The sequence below is a fragment of the Rhinichthys klamathensis genome, unplaced genomic scaffold (genome assembly GCF_029890125.1).
Source record: "Rhinichthys klamathensis goyatoka isolate OS25496 unplaced genomic scaffold, OSU_Roscu_1.1 h1tg000237l_1, whole genome shotgun sequence".
NCBI classification, from domain to species: domain Eukaryota; kingdom Metazoa; phylum Chordata; class Actinopteri; order Cypriniformes; family Leuciscidae; genus Rhinichthys; species Rhinichthys klamathensis.
The window spans coordinates 511,101-530,870 of record NW_026606760.1 but is presented as its reverse complement, the minus strand read 5'-3'; the positions used below and the strand labels follow the sequence as shown (position 1 = coordinate 530,870).

General features: G+C 39.2%; 1 protein-coding gene across 1 annotated transcript in view; it reads left to right on the top strand.

The window, feature by feature from the left end:
- Positions 1–330: 330 nt before the first annotated feature.
- ube2e3 (ubiquitin-conjugating enzyme E2E 3 (UBC4/5 homolog, yeast)) overlaps positions 331–19,770 on the top strand; it is a 45,056-nt gene continuing 25,616 nt past the window's right edge. The window contains exons 1-3 of the mRNA XM_056265703.1: positions 331–478; positions 2,078–2,284; positions 3,329–3,379. Of these exons, the coding sequence (XP_056121678.1) occupies positions 2,085–2,284; positions 3,329–3,379 (251 nt within the window). The 5' untranslated portion in view covers positions 331–478; positions 2,078–2,084. The remainder of the gene's footprint in view (positions 479–2,077; positions 2,285–3,328; positions 3,380–19,770) is intronic.

Here is a 19,770-nt window from a genome sequence, read left to right as displayed (position 1 = left end):
TCCCACCTGCACTGGAATTCCAGCCAAACTTCTCACCCACGCTCAAAGTTTCCGTGAGCTGATTGCTCTCACCATGGAGCCCTCACAACAACAACATGTCAAAACTTCCTCCTGACGCCACAACATCCCCTCATTCTCGACGACACGAGACACGACGGTCGCCGGTGATGTCTTCTTGTCTTCTCCACACGCATGGTGTCACAATTTTAAATCCATCTCAGGTGGAGCATATCGAGAAGTGATACAGTTTCACGTTGGTTTAACTAAAGGTTATGTGGGACCATCCAACGCAGTAGACGCTTATGTCCACGCGCTGTACAGCGCCACCCGTCGGTTCCGAGTAAAACTGCAGCGCCTCCTCTCCTTCCTACTCTCCAATGTTCACAGCTCGGCCGGAGCCCGTCGTCTTCCCGGCTCCATTTCAACTGGATTTTTAACACTCCTTACCACCCCAGATCAGGACAGGACCGCGTCTAAGGTAAAGGAGAAGCTCCAAGGGGGTCGTAGAGTCCACATTAGGCGGGGTAACATCGTCCTTTCTTAGTGTTTTCAGCTCTGAAGAGAGGGGAGCTCGAAACTGACTTCACGCATCAGTTGGTACACCATGCTGATACTGGAGTGCCTCCTACCATAACAAACCTCTTACAAAGGATTTTAAAAGATCCAATCTGAATCTTTTCGCCCCGGCGTGCGTTAAACGACTCGAATTTTTCTCGCAATCCGCTCGCGATATCGCCTTGTTCTCCTAAAGTGAAGGGGGTGGACATGCTGCGAATAGGTGCAATTATTGCTTTCCTTTGCAGCTCTTGAAATCTCCTTCTTCTCAGCGATAGATTCTGCTGGAACAGCCGTGTGTTTTTCTCGTTTAGTCTCACAAGCTCAGCCACTTGCACCTATTCAGCAGATGGAAAGCGAAAAAACTCAAGGCTGTTTTTGCAGAGGAGGGTTTTGTGAACGTGTGATGGTCGCTCTGCAGCTTGTAACATTAAGCGCAAAACTGATACAATGTTATCGCGGATCCATGTGAAACGTCATAATGGTTGCAACAATGTTGCCGCTGCGCTATTTACAAATACTATCAGCTCAGTCGCTAATGGATTAAGTTGGTGTGTATGTGGCTTAACGTGTAAAAACGTGGACGTTTTGTCCTTCAGAATGACAACAGTTTGATGTAATTGGATCGGCTATAGGTTTGCTTGTGTTTTCAGAGTCCAAATATTGGAGTCCTTTTGATTGTTGCTCTTATGGCAAGCAGTTTTAGCGTTCATTCCCTAAACGAATACCTATTTTTAACGTTTACTAGTAGTAAGTATCAATGTAAGCAATCCATTAGATACTAGTTGTGACTAGTTGCTATAGTGTTGATTCATTACTATTATTCATTCCAATAGTGACAAGTAACTATTTTTTTTTTGGCTAGTTGCATGTTTATGCAATTAAATTCTATGATAATCTGTGATTCAGATATCAGCTATTCACTTCCATATAGTATGCATTCCAGCTGTTGCTGGTACCTTTTCAAGTTTTACTTTTACCTGTTCAGATACCTGTGATTATTAATGTTTTTTTTTTCTTATAACTATTCAAATAGTTGCTAATCTATTTTAGTTTCCCTGAAAGGCCTAATTATTAAGAGACTTGTGTGGATTCTAGTTGTTACTTACATCTTACTAGTAATTTTTAAATTGAACTTTAAAGTAGCCATTCTGACTTGTGCACACTTATGACTTTTAACAAGGAAGTGTTACTTGTATACCAGTGTGTTTCTAATAACTAAGTACTAGTAAAGCTGAAGTGGATAAAAATAGATACAGAAATACATGTTTAAAGAGCTTACAACTGATTGTTTGTAGAAATAGTCTTCAAGAAGTTTCTGTGAAAACAAAATGTGTTTGCTTATTTTCCTGGCAAGCTCATCAAATATGACTTGCTTCTGTTTGTGTTTAGAAACTTAAGGGTTAGGGTTCCAGGCAACGTTGAGTTACTGAGCAAATTTTCTTAAACCCCAGAAGAACTTTGGGCTATTCTGTGATCGCAGTCAGCCCTGGTTCAGAACCTCATGTTGTCCTTTACAAAGGTGGAAAATGTCCAGTGAAAGACAACGGTCAGATGATGAAAGTCCCAGCACCAGCAGCGGTAGTTCCGATGCGGATCAGAGAGATCCTCCGGTGCCAGAACCAGAGGAACAAGAGGAGCGAAAACAACCCACGCCTCCACAACAGCAGAAGAAATCCACCAAACTGTCCAGCAAAACAACAGCCAAATTATCCTCCAGTGCGAAGAGGTAAAGTTGCGAAGATGCCATTCACTCTCTAGCTGTTTTGAGGATTAAATGTCATTTTGTAAAGCCAGGCATGTATTCTGTCAACACTCTTTTTTTTAATCATCACTTTTTGTGAATAAGTGTTTCAAGTTTATTTTTGCAATGTGCCAATTAACGGTTTTGGCGTTTGTGTGCCGTACTTGAGAACAAAAGCACTAAGCTTAGACAATGACTTAACTGCCTGAGCAAAGAAACCGTATGATGTGTCATCGGATTATATTTAATTTCAATGAAGCGCACTAAGCAAAAGTTCTCCCGAGACTCCGGAAACTCCTACATAAAGTCATTGTGAGGAGCAAGAGAAGTGAGTCAAATCGCTCTGCCTCGTGGTCTCTGTGTTAACCAAGATGCTTTTTTTTTGTTGCAAATACAGCGATCCTACCCATAAATTTCATAGCGAGGTGGATTTGGCGCTGAAAAAAAACCCGTTAACCAATCAATCCATATCAGTGCTCATTAAAACGCCATAGACTTTCTCAATGTGGGAGAAATGAAAGATCAAACAGTTATTCTTAGAAAATGTCAAAAATCCTGCCCTGGCTCCCTTACAGGCTGTTGATAATGCTTTAGTAACAGCACCCGAGCTGTGCATTAAAGCTCTTGTCAAATATGCCGAAGCACACCCCCCTCCCTCCCTCTACCTCATTTGCATATAAGCTTTAAAAGAAAATCTTTTGTGCTTAAAGTGACTTAAACGCGTAGACGAGGGGTGGGGTGTGAACTAAGGGCCGAGGGCTTTGAGCCGAGGTGAAAATCAACGGTGTCAAATGGAGAGAAAGGCAGAAACGAGCACTGCAAAGTTTTCCTGTTATGGGATTCGGGTTATGCCTCCGAGAACAAAGAGGAAGCAGCCATGTTAGCTGTGCTGAAGGGAGAGCCAGCCGTGCAGTAAACGCAGCAGAGGTAGAGGGCAGTGTAATTCCCCGGCTGCTTGCAATTCTCACAGCTTTCTCACCATCTCTCCCTTTCTCTTTTCTCTCCCTCTCCCTCGCTTCTCTCTCGCAGAATCCAGAAAGAGCTTGCAGAAATCACTCTGGATCCTCCACCCAACTGCAGGTATGTTATTTAATGCATGCTGTCATTTTATTTCTTTATGGGCTGGTTTGAAAAAGAATCGCTGTAGGAAAGTATTGACTTTCAGCACTAACTGTTGGAGTTTTTAGACTGCTTTTAAACTGATGGATTCGCTCAGGACGGATGTGGCATTTTGCTCCTCGGCTTCAAAGGGTTAGAAGGGATTGAGTTTTTTTTTCTCCAAGCATTATTGTTACTGATGTTCCTGTGGTCTTGGTGCTGTTGTGTTTGTAATAATATGGCAGATGCTGCTCCGAAGCATATGGCTTTGATTTCACATCCTCATGCTGAACTTACTGCTGAACCCCCATCTGTTTTAATGAGCTGACCTAGAGATGCCAGAACAAGACGAGGGAGCTTTTAAAATCTGCTCTGTTGCTCTTGTTCCCCCCCTCCCCCTCTTTTCTTTGAAGGATGGCAAATTTCTGATTGTTTCTTGGTGTTTTAAAGTGCTTTCATTCATTGGGCTTTTATTGGAAGAGTCTCCTCTGGTTGGTTATCATTTTAAAAGACCATAATGGATATGTGTTTTGGCTTTCTATAATATTGGCAGAGATGCTTATTGATTTATGCCTCTCAAACAAGATTTTATAGATGTTGTGTCATGACGATTGGCTTTATCTGAGGTGGTTTGATAGTATGAGATTGCATTTATTGAGATCATATTTCAGTAATAGACTGATATACTGATCATTTTGAGATTATCAGTATTGGTTGTAAACTGCACATTTGGACATTACACATTGTTTGCTGTTCAGTTTAGTGATGGCACAGAAATGGCATACTTGGCTTTTAAATGCATGTCTACATCTCAGTTGCTTAAATACAATTTAAACCCTACTGTTCAAAGGTTTGGGGTTAGTAAAAAAAATATACTTTTATTCAGCAAGGATGTATTGATCAAAATGGACAGAAGTCTTTTGTAATATTATAAATGTCTTCATGATTTCATACAAATGCTGTTCTTTTACACTTTCTATTTATCAATGAATCCTGACAAATCAAGAAATGTTTCCTGAGCATCAAATCACCATAATAGAATGATTTATGAAGGATCATGTGACACTGTAGTCTGGAGAAATGATGCTGAAAATTCAGTTTTATCATCACAGGAATACATCTTATTCATATACATTTAATACATTAAATACATTTTAAAATGGATTAAGCCTTGGTGAGCATAATAGACTTCTTTCAAAAACATTAAACATATCTTACCGACCCCACACTTTTGAACAGTATATTGCCCACAATTTGTGGTATTGAAAAATCCCCATTGGTTGACAAGTTTTATGTTTGTTGTAAGTGAAGCTGTAAATGTAGAGTTTGGGTGGAAAATGAAAAAATCCAAAAAACCTTATACCTGCTGTGCAACAAATGCATTTGGCCTTGTTGCTTTTTGTTAATTTAGCAGTCAAGGAGAGTGTCTCAGTTACCCAACATCAGATAAAGCTGAGTGCAAGTCCAATGTCCAAAAGCAGGCATTGAATACAGTACATTCATTTGATCCAACGTCATGTCAAAAACACCTCCAGCAACTGGTCTCAGCTCGCTTGACAGGTCATGCACTACTGATACTGCACACTAGGGTTCAAAAATGTACCATGATGTGATTATCTTTTTTACAAATTTCAGTAGCTGACCCAGATGACAGTGTGCTGCTATTCAACACAGTTTAGGCAGAAGTATTTATGCATGAGATTCATTACATTTTGACACTATCATTCTTAAATTTATCTATAAATTAAATCCAGATTTGATGTTTAACAAAGTAGATTTGTAATTGCAATAAAAATAGCAACCAGGATCAGAATTTGTTCCCATTTTATGTTTCACTGAAGAAAGAAAGTCCTATGGGTTTGAAACTACTTGAGGTATAGTAAAAGAATACATCATTTCCATTTTTGGGTGAACTGTTCCTAAGTGCAAATGTTGAGAAACGAATGTTTTTTCTGAGAGGGCACAACACAGCGTGCGCTCTGCCAGCCGTGAGATCAGTTCAGCAGCTTGGAGCCGTGAGCCAGAGATGCTGATAATGGTAATTGACAATGCAGGGATTTGGTGGCTTTTCATGGTCGGATCTGTGCAGCCACACAGTTCAGCACACTGAGATGTTTATCCAGTAACGTTCATCATTAGCTCCCTCACTGGCTCTTTTCCCTTGAGCACAGTTTACCTGGAGGCTGACATATTATACTGATTTGTTGGTAATGTGCCACATCACATAGTATCTCTGGAAACATATCACATATCAGTCTAGGCTTTCATATGGCTCTGGGTTTATTTCTTACAGTAGGTCTGGGCTTCATTACTTGAATGGAATGAAATTTGTATCAGTTACTCACCCTCATGTCATTCCAAACCTGTGCTTATGCTGTTATTTGTTCTGGGCAAAACAAAAGTAGAAATTTTTTATGCATTTTATTTCAAAGCTCTTTCCATAGTGTGAAGCTTACAGTGACCGGATGCTGTCAAGTGCCATAAATGATTAAAAACACCAAAAAAACGTTATGAAGTTGTCCAAATGACTCATGCACTGTATTTCAACTCCTGAAATTATGCATTTATTATTGGGGGTGGAAAAAAACCCCGATTCTATCTTCAATGATTATGAAACTTCAGATTTGCACAGGATATGCGCTGTGCTCTTTGCTGGACAATGTGCAGTTTCACCAGCTGATATTTCATTGTTTTCTCTTCTAAATGCTCTATGAAGGCATAATTTATGCCGTTTGAAATGCAGTATATATTCATGAAACTCACTTATATTATTGATAGATGTCTAAAGGATGCTCACGGCATGCAGCTGTGCTCGGCTTCATGTAAGCGAGTAAGGTGCCCAATCTGCCCATGCAATGCTATTTTGAAAGTTCCTATTTTAGTTTTGGAGGTCCCCCACATGCATCCAAGGGTAAAAAAACGTTAAAATTTTCTAATAATATACATTGCAGCATCGTCTATTTTCTCACAGTGTCTGAAATGGTTCGATAAAGGATCCGTTCTCTCTAAACCCCTCCTTTCCGAGAGCCTACTCTGCTCTGATTGGTCAGATTGCCCAGTCTGTTGTGATTGGTCTACCACTTACAGCACATGTTGGAAATGAAACACCCATTACCATACCTGAATTTCAGCTCTGGATCTTCCTTAGCACTTGATACACAGTGATACGAACAATTTTACCGTATCAGTTTGAGACAGAGTCCTCATCTTTTGGAAGTTCATGCAAAGTGGATTTGCTTTCGCAGTGCAGAAAACGGTGTCTTCTTAACATGTTGATTACACAAAACAAACTCTTCCAGGCCTCGATTACAACTACAGTGTTTGAGGGCGAATCAAAGTAGACATTGTTCACAGGCAGCCAATGAAGACCATAGACTGGCATTATGCAAATTTGTTACAAACCTACGGTTTGTGCAGGAAGTAAGAGTGTAATTACTGACGACTCGTTTCAGGCAGTTCAGAATCGGTTCATTCTTTTGGGAGACAATAACTTCCTTTGTCGTGCACTTTGATTTTTGAAACTTTGCAGACCTTTTACATTCACAAACAGCTCTATTACACACTCCAAAAAAGCATAATGGGGCACATTAAACACACTTGCATCTTAAAATACTTTTATGATGTGAATTTATTGTAAACAGTCAGTTACAGGACAGAACTTCTGATATTTTAAAATAGATATGTGCCTTAGTGTGAATGCAGCCTATTAGACTTATTAGACTATCTGTCATCAGTAATAATCATAACAATTACTTAAGTAATTTTGCACAAATAAATTTGATATTCAGAGTTGGTAAGAAGGAAATAATTGGACCGTGAGGTGCCTAAAGATTTCCACCCCTATTTATTATAGCCAAATGGACGTTCAAAAACCGCTAGACTCATGTGCGCAGTATACAGCCGTCTCGAGAGAATTTTTTGGGGTGAGATATTCTTTTAATCAGGCAGTGCTCTGGTTTTTCTGTCAGCTCTCCATCAGAGATTGATAGGGTAAACTGCACTTTTGTCCCTGGTTTCACGCTGCTGTTGTAAAGTGTTTAGGCAGGCAGAGTTACGCTAACATGTTTGAAATGATGTGTTCCAGCATGACTAAAGGGGAAAATAGTTCTGGTGATTCACTTATCCAGAGACAAATTCAAATGCTTCAGGTGCTGCCTGACTTTCTGCATTTTCCTTCCAGTTTCTGTCCAGCTACTTGCCCTGTCACTGTAATTTACAACTAGATTCTTCCTAAGAAGCAGATTTTTAACAGTGATGTGGAGAGCGCTCTGAGTTTTTAAGCAATCTATTAAAATTCATGCCGTGGAGCGGGAGACCGACTGCTTCCCAGCACGAATTTGCATGTCTTCATAAAAATAAACAGTAAAACTCAAATCGCCTCTAAAGATGAATGATGAGTGCTATTGAAGCCTTGCGTCCATGCTGAACAGGCAGAAAGAGGAAGAAGTACAAAAAGGAAGCAAAAAAGGATCTTTGCGCCATAGTCCCATTGAAGCTACTTGCGGATGAAAGTGCATTTGTTTATACACTCAACGACCGCGCTGTAACTTCAGCAGTTGTTTACTGTTTGAATTGTCACATTTATGAGAATATAACATGTATGAGTTGTAAATAATTCCCCTAAGGCTCTTAATAACCAGAGTGTGTATGTTTGAGGAAGTAAGCGGCTTTGATATGAGCTTGCTTGGTGTGTTACAGTACATCTGTTCAGCCGTGTTTATCCCTGAAGTGTGTGTGTTAGGAGGACTAGGCTTTATAGCTATGAAAATATCTTAATAACTTTTTAATATCAATTATATAGCTTATCCTGTAGAAGGTTGATTTACTTTTTTATCTTATTTTATTTTTTGTAGTAAAGAGTAAACGATTAAAAATAATCAAGACGGGTATCTTTAAATTATTTAAACTTCTGTGATCTTGTATGATGACTCATGTTGAATCATGGAACCGATTAATTGAAGCGACCATTTCAAAATAACTGCATTTTTGCTGTTGAGGTTTCAATCAGAGACAATATTGAAACGTTGAATCGTTTTAATTCTCTAAAACTGGCTATAGTAAGAAGCAGCTTTGAATCTAGATTAATGATGTGGTTTTTCGGAAACTGAGTGGGCAAATAAAAAACACAATAAAATAATCACAGTGATTGTTGATTTATACATTGCCAACAAATTAGTATTGCATTGTACAGTAAATATCGTGTATCGACCAGCCCTAGTGTGTTTGTGCTATTATGAATGGAATTTTCTGGGATTTTCTTTTTTTCTTTGATAGAATTCCTCTGAGTAATGAGTTGCCATATTGGCCCCCATTATCAAAGCTCTCTCAGTTGAGAATTGAACTTTCATGCCTCTGTTGTGGTGGGTTTTTTATTCCGTCTAGAAGTTGAGTTTACGTGACCTGTGGCTACAGTGTATTCGACTTGTTGAACATGTCAGCAGCTCTGGATGAAGGTGTTTAACCACAGTGCTGATGCAACAGTTTGAAACGCCCGCTGTAGACAATCCGCTCCAGGATGTCTGGGTTTCTTTTTGTTCTTGTTACTTAATACGGAGTGTGCTATGTTAGTGGTTTAATGTTTATCATTTACTATGCTGTTTTAATTTAATCTCAACATTGTTTTACTCAAACGCTCTGCATCATTGGTGTACAGTCTCACCAGTGTGTGATCCAGGTATTCAGGCAGGAATGTTGGCTAGGGTGCTCCGATTGATCGGCTAGCGATCGCTATTCTTCGATTAATCGCTTCTAATGACTCGATCAGGGATCTCTCAATTTGCCGATCTCAGAGACCAATCTGACAGCGCATAAAGACACGTTTGCTGTAAGAGGCATACTGTATATGACATGCTTGCAGAGGTGCCATCTCAATTTCTGTCCGGCATGGGTAAAATAATTATAATGCTGAAGGTGAGCTACAATTCATTAGCCTGGGAAAACCCAGGCAACTTCCGGCAAATTTAGATTTGCTCTGAAAGTTAGTCTGGCAAAGAGCTCATTCAAACTCATTTCCAATCCGTCGAAATCGAGGCACCAATCAGAAACGTTGGGGGGGGCTTTACACGATGACGACAGCGCTGGGATTTTGAAGCAGATTTTGCAGCCTACATTACAAAGATGGATGCCGCCGTCGAACATCACTCGCTCGAATCAGCTATCGCGTATGTTTTAAGCGATTTGAACTTTTCCTTTTAGTTAAAAACCGAGCAAAGAACAACACTCGGAGATGTTTCTGCCGCTCTGCATACGTCATCTCCTTCATCGCTCTGATTGGTTTTAGGTCTATCCGCGACGTCCGTTGGTGACGTCCCTCTGGAAATGATTTGTCTAATGTCTACGCTTGTCTACGCTTTGCCAGACCATAACTCAGTTACAACTGAGAATGGTCTGGTTTTAACCAGGCTAACAATTCATACATCTTTATTAAATAACTTTTGACAAATTAAATCAGTAATTTGAAAACTTTCTATAAGACATAATTTCCCAAACAGCGTGAGCGAATTTCATTGATTAATTTATGAATAATATTTTGGTTTGCATCTATTAAATTCCAAATAAAAATTATTATATGAGATGGAGTACCTTGTATTTGTAAAATATTTAATTCTCTAGATTATCCAAAAATAGGCCTTATTAAATAATATTTATTTAATTGTTTAATATATTAACCATTCATTTAAAATATATTGCAAGTTATCTTTATTTATGCTATTACCATGATATAAAAATACTTGTACTGATTTCTGCCATATCATAACTAAGTTTTTGTTGTTTTTTACACACAAGTGTTCCACTGTGGATTCATCTATTGACCTGGAAGTGTTCGGCTTGTTTTCTTTATTGATTTGTAATTCAGGCCACTGCTGTAGATTTCACACACTGTTTTTTTTGTCCTGCTCTGCAAATATTGGAACAATAATATAAAATTTATGGACCGAAAAACTAGACCTTAGATTAAAACAGAAAGCAATTTTATTTTTATATCTTTCCCTTACACTGCAACACAGAGACGCAGTTTAAGGGAATTGAGTTCACAGTTACGGTGTTTAGACTAATGAAGAGACTCATTACAAATGTAAGGTTCAGGAACTTTGCAGCCTGTACGGCATAACATACCATCATCGTGGTTATTATTGCAGACTGCCGCAGACTCCCCTTCATTATGCCTGAATAAAGAAGTGCAAGGACAATGGATGGAAGCAGCACACGCTGCAAGCCTGCGTGCTGAGACGCTCTGAGTAAATATTTAAAGAGGACTCTTGGCAAGATTGTGTAATTGAGATCTGATGCATACTCATGAATCACAGAAAGCAATCACGTCGCCAATTATGGCCCGGGTTCTCCCGTAGCCTGTGCTGATGGTGCTCTCAGCGCTATTACACACGGGTCAGACTCTCCGCAGGCAGTTTGTACACTGAAAAAGCCTGCAAATGTATTCAATGCTCAGCAACCCTTTGTCTAAATTGAAAGGTAGCCCTTCAGCAACGCCTCGTTTTCTCAGGGGGTCTTCCTTAACCCGCTTTCTTTCCTCTGTCTCTCTCTCCGTTCTCTCTTTTTTCTCTTTCCCTCGGTGAAGCTCACATTTATTACAGGCTTGTGACAGTGACAGCGTTTATCACGCCCTGGCTCTGGTCCAGCTGTCAGATTCACTGTGGGGCTTTTTCTTTTTTTATTGGTGTTGTGTCAGAGAATGTCCTGCGGACAGCCTCACAGCCGTCACAAGACACCCGTCTTTCACACGAAACAGAACAGTATAATGCTCAGAGAGGTGGTAGTCAACACGAAAATTGATCCGATTTCCGATTTACTTAACGCACGGTTCTGGTCTTATTGTGAATGCATCATGGGTGGAATTATTTTATTAAATGAAAATTTGTCTCTTTGTAATCTTTATTCAAATTGTGATCCCATGCACGCTTCCCCTAGCCTGGTTAAAACCAGACCATTCTCAGTTGTAACTGAGTTATGGTCTGGCAAAGCGTCATAGACAAATCATTTCCAGAGGGGCGTCACCAACGGACGTCGCGGATAGACCTAAAACCAATCAGAGCGATGAAGGAGATGACGTATGCAGAGCGGCGGAGAAACATCTCCGAGTGTTGTTCTTTGCTCGGTTTTTAACAAAAAGGAAACGTTCCAATCGCTTAAAACAGACGCGATAGCTGATTCGAACGAGTGATGTTCGACGGCGGCATCCATCTTTGTAATGTAGGCTGCAAAATCTGCTTCAAAATCTCAGCGCTGTCGTCATCGTGTAAAGCCCGCCCCAATGTTTCTGATTGGTGCCTCGATTTCAACGGATCGGAAATGGCCTTGAATCCTTGAATGAGCTCTTTGCCAGACTAACTTTCAGAGCAAATTTGCCGGAAGTTGTCTGGGTTTTTTTTTTTCGCTTCCCCGCCATTGACGTAATTTTCCGGCTTTCCGTGTTTTTACTTTTATATGGTAGGAGGCGCTATTAGGCATCTTCTGAAAGAGTACTGAATCTCCAGATCAAAAGACATGTGGAGAAGAAGCAGAAACAAGCAATAGCATATAAGCAGACGCAAATGTAAAATAAGGCAATCATCAACATTAAACGGCATGTAAATCAAAACTGCCTAATGTTACAGAATGAAATGTCGACCCAGGACAAGCTATAGGACTGTGAAGCGTTGGAGTTTTTTTTTGTTTTGTTTTTATCGCTGGGGGGGAAAGAGTAAATATGTTTAAATTCATCCCTGCTTAAGCCACTCATTCAGTTGGCCATTGCGTCACATCTCAAGGTGTTTTTTTTTACATTCGTATTAATTCATTTAGCAGACACTCTTATGCAAAGTGACTTAACACAATCGGACAAAGAATAAAATAGGAATAAGGCCAAAAATAAGGAAATTAAAATAAATACTCATTTGTGTTTATTATACATACTTTGGCTAATTTACTATGCTTTTTGCTACCAATAAGAGCGTAGTACATTTCTGGTCTGTTTAACATATTTTACCATATTTAAATCCTATATCCACAGAACTCTCCATATTTCCCCCCAAAATCGTTCCAGAAAAGGTCTGCAGATTTCCTTTAGGCATGCTTATAGTCCAGAGCTCCGACAATATATAGCTTTCTCAACATGTCTTATTCCTTAGTGTTTTATTAAAATAAGTGTCTAGAATGGTGAAGAATTCCAAATTTTTTTTGTGCTTGATAAAGGGAATGGTTGGGCCATTTCCTTTGACTGGAACTGCAGACATTACTTCTATTGTGTCAGCGCTCACAAAGGCGAAATGGTCTGAGCCGCGTCTATCAATAGTCAGCGATATCCCTTGCCCCTGTCTCTGAGACTGCCTGAGGAAGCTGGCATGTTTATTTCTGCAGATCTGTGTTAGTGCTTTGACTGCGCTTTGTTGAAGCTGTTATTTTTTTTTTAACCTTCCGCCCTCACTGTGATAATCACTTATCAGAGTGCTTGAAGCCTTGGTTTGCTGGTATTGTACTTCATTTTCTTGAAGTAAAAGTAGGGACGGAATATCTCGAACCAAGAAATCGCGCATCAAGAAACCATGCGCTTGTCATTTGATTTCCTAAAATTGAGGCAATATCTTGAAAAAGATTAGATGAGTGTTTGTATTTACTGTGCACAGAGTTTCCATAGTCATGGGAGTTTAAAAATGCTTACCAGACCTAGGTACTGTATGTCTTGGAAATTTCTATATTGTGAATTTTTCCTTTTTAGTCTCTACATTAGCTTATTTGTTTGTGTATAAAATCTTGATACAGTATTACTATTCAAAAAAGACTGGAAACATATATTTATCTGTCAAATAATGTGGAAAATAAGAATTCAACTTATATGCACTCGCAAGTGTGTTATTAATAACGATTTTAAATGTGACTTAATCCAAGCATATTTTACTTTTAGAACTAGTTAATTTTTTGTTATATTTCTAGGGTTTTTCTCTCTTTTTTGTATTGTTTTGTTTTTGTATTTTTAGATTGAATTAAGTTAACATGCTAATAGCATGTTGGACAAAATTCTTATAGGAAGAATTGCATCTTTTTAAATTCAACCCTGCTAAAGCCACTCACATTTAGATGGCCATTGCGTCACATCTCAAGGTTTTTTTTTTTTTTTTTACATTTGCATTTATTCATTTAACAGATACACTTATGCAAATTGACTTGCAAATGAGATCATCACAATCAGTTTTGAGCTGTTCTCCACAAACATTGCTGTGTCAATAAAAATAGTCCCTTCATTATGATATAGTCCCTTCACTATATCAAAAAAAAGTCCCTTCACAATGCACGAGGACATTTCTTTTAGCCACCGAATTATATGAAGTTATATGAAGTTCATATAATTCGGTGGCTAAAAGAAATGTCCTCGTGCATTGTAATGGAAAAGAAAACACATTCTTAAGGCTAAAAAAGCCAAATTTAAACGAGTTTGGAGCTCCTTCTTGTCAAGTATCAATATTAACCCTAGAATGCATTTTCAGATTTGTGTCAGTTGAACCTGAAACCAGGCTAATTGCACAGGGTTTCCGTTTCCTTGTCCAACTGCTTTTCATTCACACAACCCACTGAGTAGCTGGTTTTAAAAATATGTAGTTTTGCACATCTCTGTCAAGAACTCTCTTATTTTTTCTCTCTGGAAATGCAAATGTAGCACTATTCTGACATTGGATGTCCAAAGCATGTATGTGTACATAAGCAGTACATGTCTGTTGGATTCTTGTGTCCGCCCTGCCTGTTAATGGTGCATGATCCTCCCCCACCCCCACGCCGCCGAGGGCCATCGCTCCATCACCCACTGCTGATAAGACAGAAGAGTCATGTCGTGGCTCGACCGTTTGGCCTGGTCTTTAGATAACCACCCCATTGCACCTCACACTGTGACTGTGATAACCAGAACCTTTTCACACACACACACACACACACACACACACACACACACACACACACACACACACACACACACACTAGGCTTGTTCTCTGGCGCCATTACATCAACTGTGCTACCCTATACATCTCTTGGTTGTGTTCACACATTCTGTGTTTCACAGATTGGTCGGGATGTGTAAAGGCATGTTGTATCATCTGTATGGTTTTGTGGGCCTGTATGAGTGGGGCCCTGTGAAATCAGTTTTATTTTTTCCCAAATTCTGTTTAATATTCATATACACTAGTCTGTATCATGATTTGATTTAAGGGATAGTTTGCCAAATATACAAATTCTGTCAATTACTCACCCATAAACCATGATCAACGAACATAAACTGAAGCTTAACCTTCATTGTTTGACGCGCAACAGCAAACTTCATTTGTTCTTGTGGAAGCTCACAAATGCTGGAGAAACATGTGATAATGAACCTCATTGGTCGTTGAGCGTCAAACAGAGTACTGCTCGGGTCTTGTTTGGTAAACCCACACCCGCAGTATTTGACAGAATACCCGACCCGTTCTCCGAGAGCAGCACTGATTTAATTCTGTACCCAACCCGACCCGTTTGACATACAGACCGCGACCTGTCCTGATCTGCACCCGCATTAAATCATCTACATCAGGTAGAACAAATGATTTATTTTGTCATGTAACTCGAGCAATCTAACCAACATTATGCATTTTGAGTTGATGCATTTAAAAAAATAGACGCACAGCCCAATAATTAAAAGAAAAAAACATGAGAATATGCATCTGTCGTGTAAACAGTACAAAACTTTCGCCTACATCATGTGAATAATCTGCCCATACAGGCTATTTTGAACAAATATGCATGATTATGCACATTTGTTTAAATCATATCATAGGCTATACAGACGCTTGGAGGTCTCCATAAATTAAAAGAACATTTAGCGAAGTATGAGCCTTTACTGTCATAATATCAGGGATATTTCAGATATTTTTATAGGCAAATTCACTCTGTCTCTCCTGAAACTCTGCAGTTTATACTGTACGTGGCCGTTGGCCCTCTTAGCAGCATGAAAAATAAAACTTTTATTCCCCTTTTATTCATTTGTGAATAGGTTGTTTGACTGAAGCTGTCAATCACTTCAGTTGCAGCGCACAAACGCTGCTGTGCTCAATGCTGCAAATCGCGTTGTAATTGGAAACCTTTGACGCTCTTTAGACTACAGAGTGTGAACACAAATAAACAGTTGTCTATCAGTGGGTACCGAATTGAGTCGAAATAGTCTTGGCTATTGGACCAGCAGTCCGCCCGTGCCTATTGATTCCCGCACCGCAAATGACCAAATATTATTCCACCCATTACATCATATTTTAGCGGTTTACCCGTCGGGTACCTGCGGAGAACTCTGGCGTCAAGCAAGCATGCTTGAGCTTCTTACCAAATTTGAATTCTCCACGTATGTTTGCTGATCAATGTTTACATGTGAATAAACACCTAAATTAAGGCTAATATTGTCTCTTCAAAAGATTCATATAGATTAATTTTACAATCTCTTCATGAACGTTTTAAAGCACGAGAGTCTTGGATGACTAGACTGACTAGAGGGACATACGGTAAATTCCATTTTTATGCCTGGAGTCCGTGATTCCCTCCACATTTTCCACATCCCAGAAATCATAGATCTCTATTTAAGGGCTGAAGATCATTAAAAGGCTTATAAAGCAAGAATCATTCCCGTTCAGGCTCGTTAAAGTCGTTTATTATTTATTTATAACACCACCGATACTTGAACACCCTGTTTAATACGGGGTGTCAGCCCCTCTGTTGTTTGCTCTCAGACCAACCCCCCATTTGCTGTGTCTCCTATGGAGACGTAACCTTGTTAGGCCATTACTGCTGCACTATAGCCCCCATGACACTCGGGCTCTCTGGGGCCGCATATTATGATTCCTGCCGCTCGCTGCTGGGTTATTTGCATTGTTTTGACATGAAATTAGCTCCTATTCAACTCACAATTATCTTGAGTGTAGACTTAAATGCTCAATAAAGCTCAGTGATTTCTTCATTCTTCAGAGCTGTACTGTTCATTTCCTTTGGCTTGTGTTTTAGATGAAGGCTGATGAATAATGAGCAGATTTGGGAAGTAACTACTCTAGTAAAGTGTAGCTTTGCCTTAAAGAGCTACTTTTCAAAGGTTTAGGGTCCTTATGTTTTTAAAATAAGTCTCTAATTTGATCAGACAGTAATATTGTGAAATATTACAGTTTTAAATAACTGTTTTCTATTTTAAAATATATTTATTATATATTTATTCCTCATGGCAGAATTGAATTTTGAAAACAGTTGTGCTGTTTAATATTTTTGTGGAAACTGATTTTTTGTTATCAGTTTTCATAAGAACAGTAATTTGATTGCTGAACAAAACTATTCATTTCTTAAAAAACAACCTTTCAATGTTGGTGTCTTTTGTCATGCAGCTTTACAGGATAGCGAGATTAGACAATAATTAATTGCACTCTTCTATTTCCCTCTCTCCCTCACATACCATTGAGAAATCTGATTTATTTTATTGAATCCGTTCGTCCCTATGGGTCATTTTTATAACACAATGCTACTATTCAGCTTCAATTTTGTTAGATACTTTTTTAGTTTTTTTGTATAGATTAACTACTTTTTCCAAAAGGTTGAAATAAGTCTCTTATTTGATCAAACAGTAATATTGTGAAATATTACAGTTTTAAATAACTGTTTTGTTTTCTATTTTAAAATATATTTTAAAATATAATTTATTCCTGTAGGTACTTTAAATGTGTGTAACTGTTAATGACAGTTCAGAGTAGCAATACATGGATATGAGTTGTTGTTGTGTAAACTCACTGTGCCAGAAATCAACTTTCGCCCCATTTCTTTAATTGGGCACCTTTCATCTTCCTGTGATTTTCAGGTTTTACCTGTTGCTCTAATGGAGAAACAAATCATGACAGTTTTATTGTGTGTGTTTCTAATGCTGTCTTGTTACATTAAGCGGTCTCGGATTTAGTAAGAACTATTTCAGACAGCTGCAGTAAGTCTGCCAACATGTCCTTATGTAAAGGGAGAAATATTTAGCCACATTTTTATCAGATATCTTGATATGGAGTCACAACAACTCAATGCTTTATTGCTTCTTTCATTTTAATCTCTCAGGAAATGGGTAAAGGTTTGGAACAACATGAGGGTGAGTAAATGTTGACAGTTTTCATTTTTGGGGGGTGAACTATTCTATTTAAGGATGATTTCAATGCTCTTGTCCAAAAAGCATTTGATTTAAATGCAATTATAGTTTTGAGAATGGTGTAGTTTTGTAGGAACATTCCATTGGATTGGAGTATCATGTCAGGACTGTTATGATAGCTTTAACAAAACAAATCCTCCTGTCATATAAGCAAATGTTTTGCTCACTTGACTGAGTGTCACACATGCTCACCCACCATTTACACCGAGCATGCTTGTGTGTATGTAGGACAAAGGAGAGCCACGGGTCCTAAAGAGAGCCTCGCTGCTCTGCACGGCTGGGACAAAGGCAGGCAGGCCCTTAGGCCGAGCGAAGTCTCTTTCCAACACACACACACAAAGGGAGGATCGCCTTCAAAGCATGTCAGCTCAAATCGATTAGGCATTATCACAGCTCTCCCCTTTGAACTCCACAAAGGTCCTTTTCTTCAGCTCAAAGTGGCTTGTCAAGGAGATGTCCTTCAAAACGCCACTGGTTTTCAGACAGGTTTCTATACTTCAGTCGATAGCACATGTTCAACCTACTGGTGTGTGACCGGATCAAGGCTGTTTTTGTTTATTGTTTTTTTAAGGTCTTGTTATTTTAAAGAATTTGTTTGTGTTGATTTGTACAGAGTAGATTTCAAAAGGAATAATTCACCCAAACATGAAAACTCCATTTCTCTCTTCTATCCTGTCCTATTTTTCAGTACATCATCAAACTGCATTTTTAGATCAGTGTTATTTTAGCACGATGTGTGCACTTTTGTATTTAGTAATATTTTTAATTATTCTAAACACATTTTTAGTAAGTGTTTTTTTATTTTAAAAATATTTCATTTGAATAATTTCAATTGTACAACCCTTGTTTGGGAAACCCTGGTCTATTGCCGCTCTTAATGGCCATCAGATATCTCACAATCCTAGCCTGGTTAAAACCAGACCATTCTCAGTTGTAACTGAGTTATGGTCTGACAAAGCGTCATAGACAAATCATTTCCAGAGGGGCGTCACCAACGGACGTCGCGGATAGACCTAAAACCAATCAGAGCGATGAAGGAGATGACGTATGCAGAGCGGCGGAGAAACATCTCCGAGTGTTGTTCTTTGCTCGGTTTTTAACAAAAAGGAAACGTTCAAATCGCTTAAAACAGACGCGATAGCTGATTCGAACGAGTGATGTTCGACGGCGGCATCCATCTTTGTAATGTAGGCTGCAAAATCTGCTTCAAAATCCCAGCGCTGTCGTCATCGTGTAAAGCCCGCCCCAACATTTCTGATTGGTGCCTCGATTTCGACGGATTGGAAATGTGTTTGAATGAGCTCTTTGCCAGACTAACTTTCAGAGCAAATCTAAATTTGCCGGAAGTTGTCTGGGTTTTCCCAGGCTATCACAATCCACTATTAAAGGATTAATTAACCCCAAAATTATAGAATAATATTTTTTATAAAGTGGTAAAAACATTTTTTTTTGCGCAAACAAAGCACTCGTGTTGCTTCATAAAATTGAGGTTAAACCACTTGGGTCACATTGGGATTACTTTTATGATGCCTTTACTACTTTACTGGGGCTTGAAAGTGGAAGTTGCGTAGACTGTAAATGAAGGGACAGAAAGCTCTCAGATTTCATTAAAAAGATCTTCATTTGTGTTCCGATGATGAACGAAAGTCTTACGGGTTTGGAGCGACATCAGGGTGAGCAATTAATGACAGAATTTTCAGTTTTGGGTGAACTAATCCTTTAAAAATCCTGACAGATCCCATGGCAACAGGTCTCAGCTGAGGGAGCTCAAAGATCCCGGTAATTCTCTGTCTTTCTCTCTTCTCTATTCTTCTTTCTTGGATGGAAGTGTCGTTGACTTTAGTCTGCTTGTTTAGTGCCCTGGTGATTTCATGATTGTGAGATCTTAGGCTGATGGTGGGCTTGACGTGTTTAGCGGGGTGAAGCTGCCTTAAAACGCACCGCTGGAGCAGGACGTGTCCTTTAAGCCCAGGAAAACACATACAGTAGGTCCTGCCATGTCATAACCCGCTAAGGTGTAATTCCGCAGATGGGATTAGGTTCTCCCTCATGAAGCATGTGGAGGTTTTGCATGTTACAAGTGAGGGCTGAGCGAGCGGGATATGCAACCACTAGAGATTTTTGCGATACCGTTTATAGCTATATAAGTGCGGGGATTGATAAGAGTTTTAAAAATGTTTTTGAAAGAAGTCTCTTATGCTCACCAAG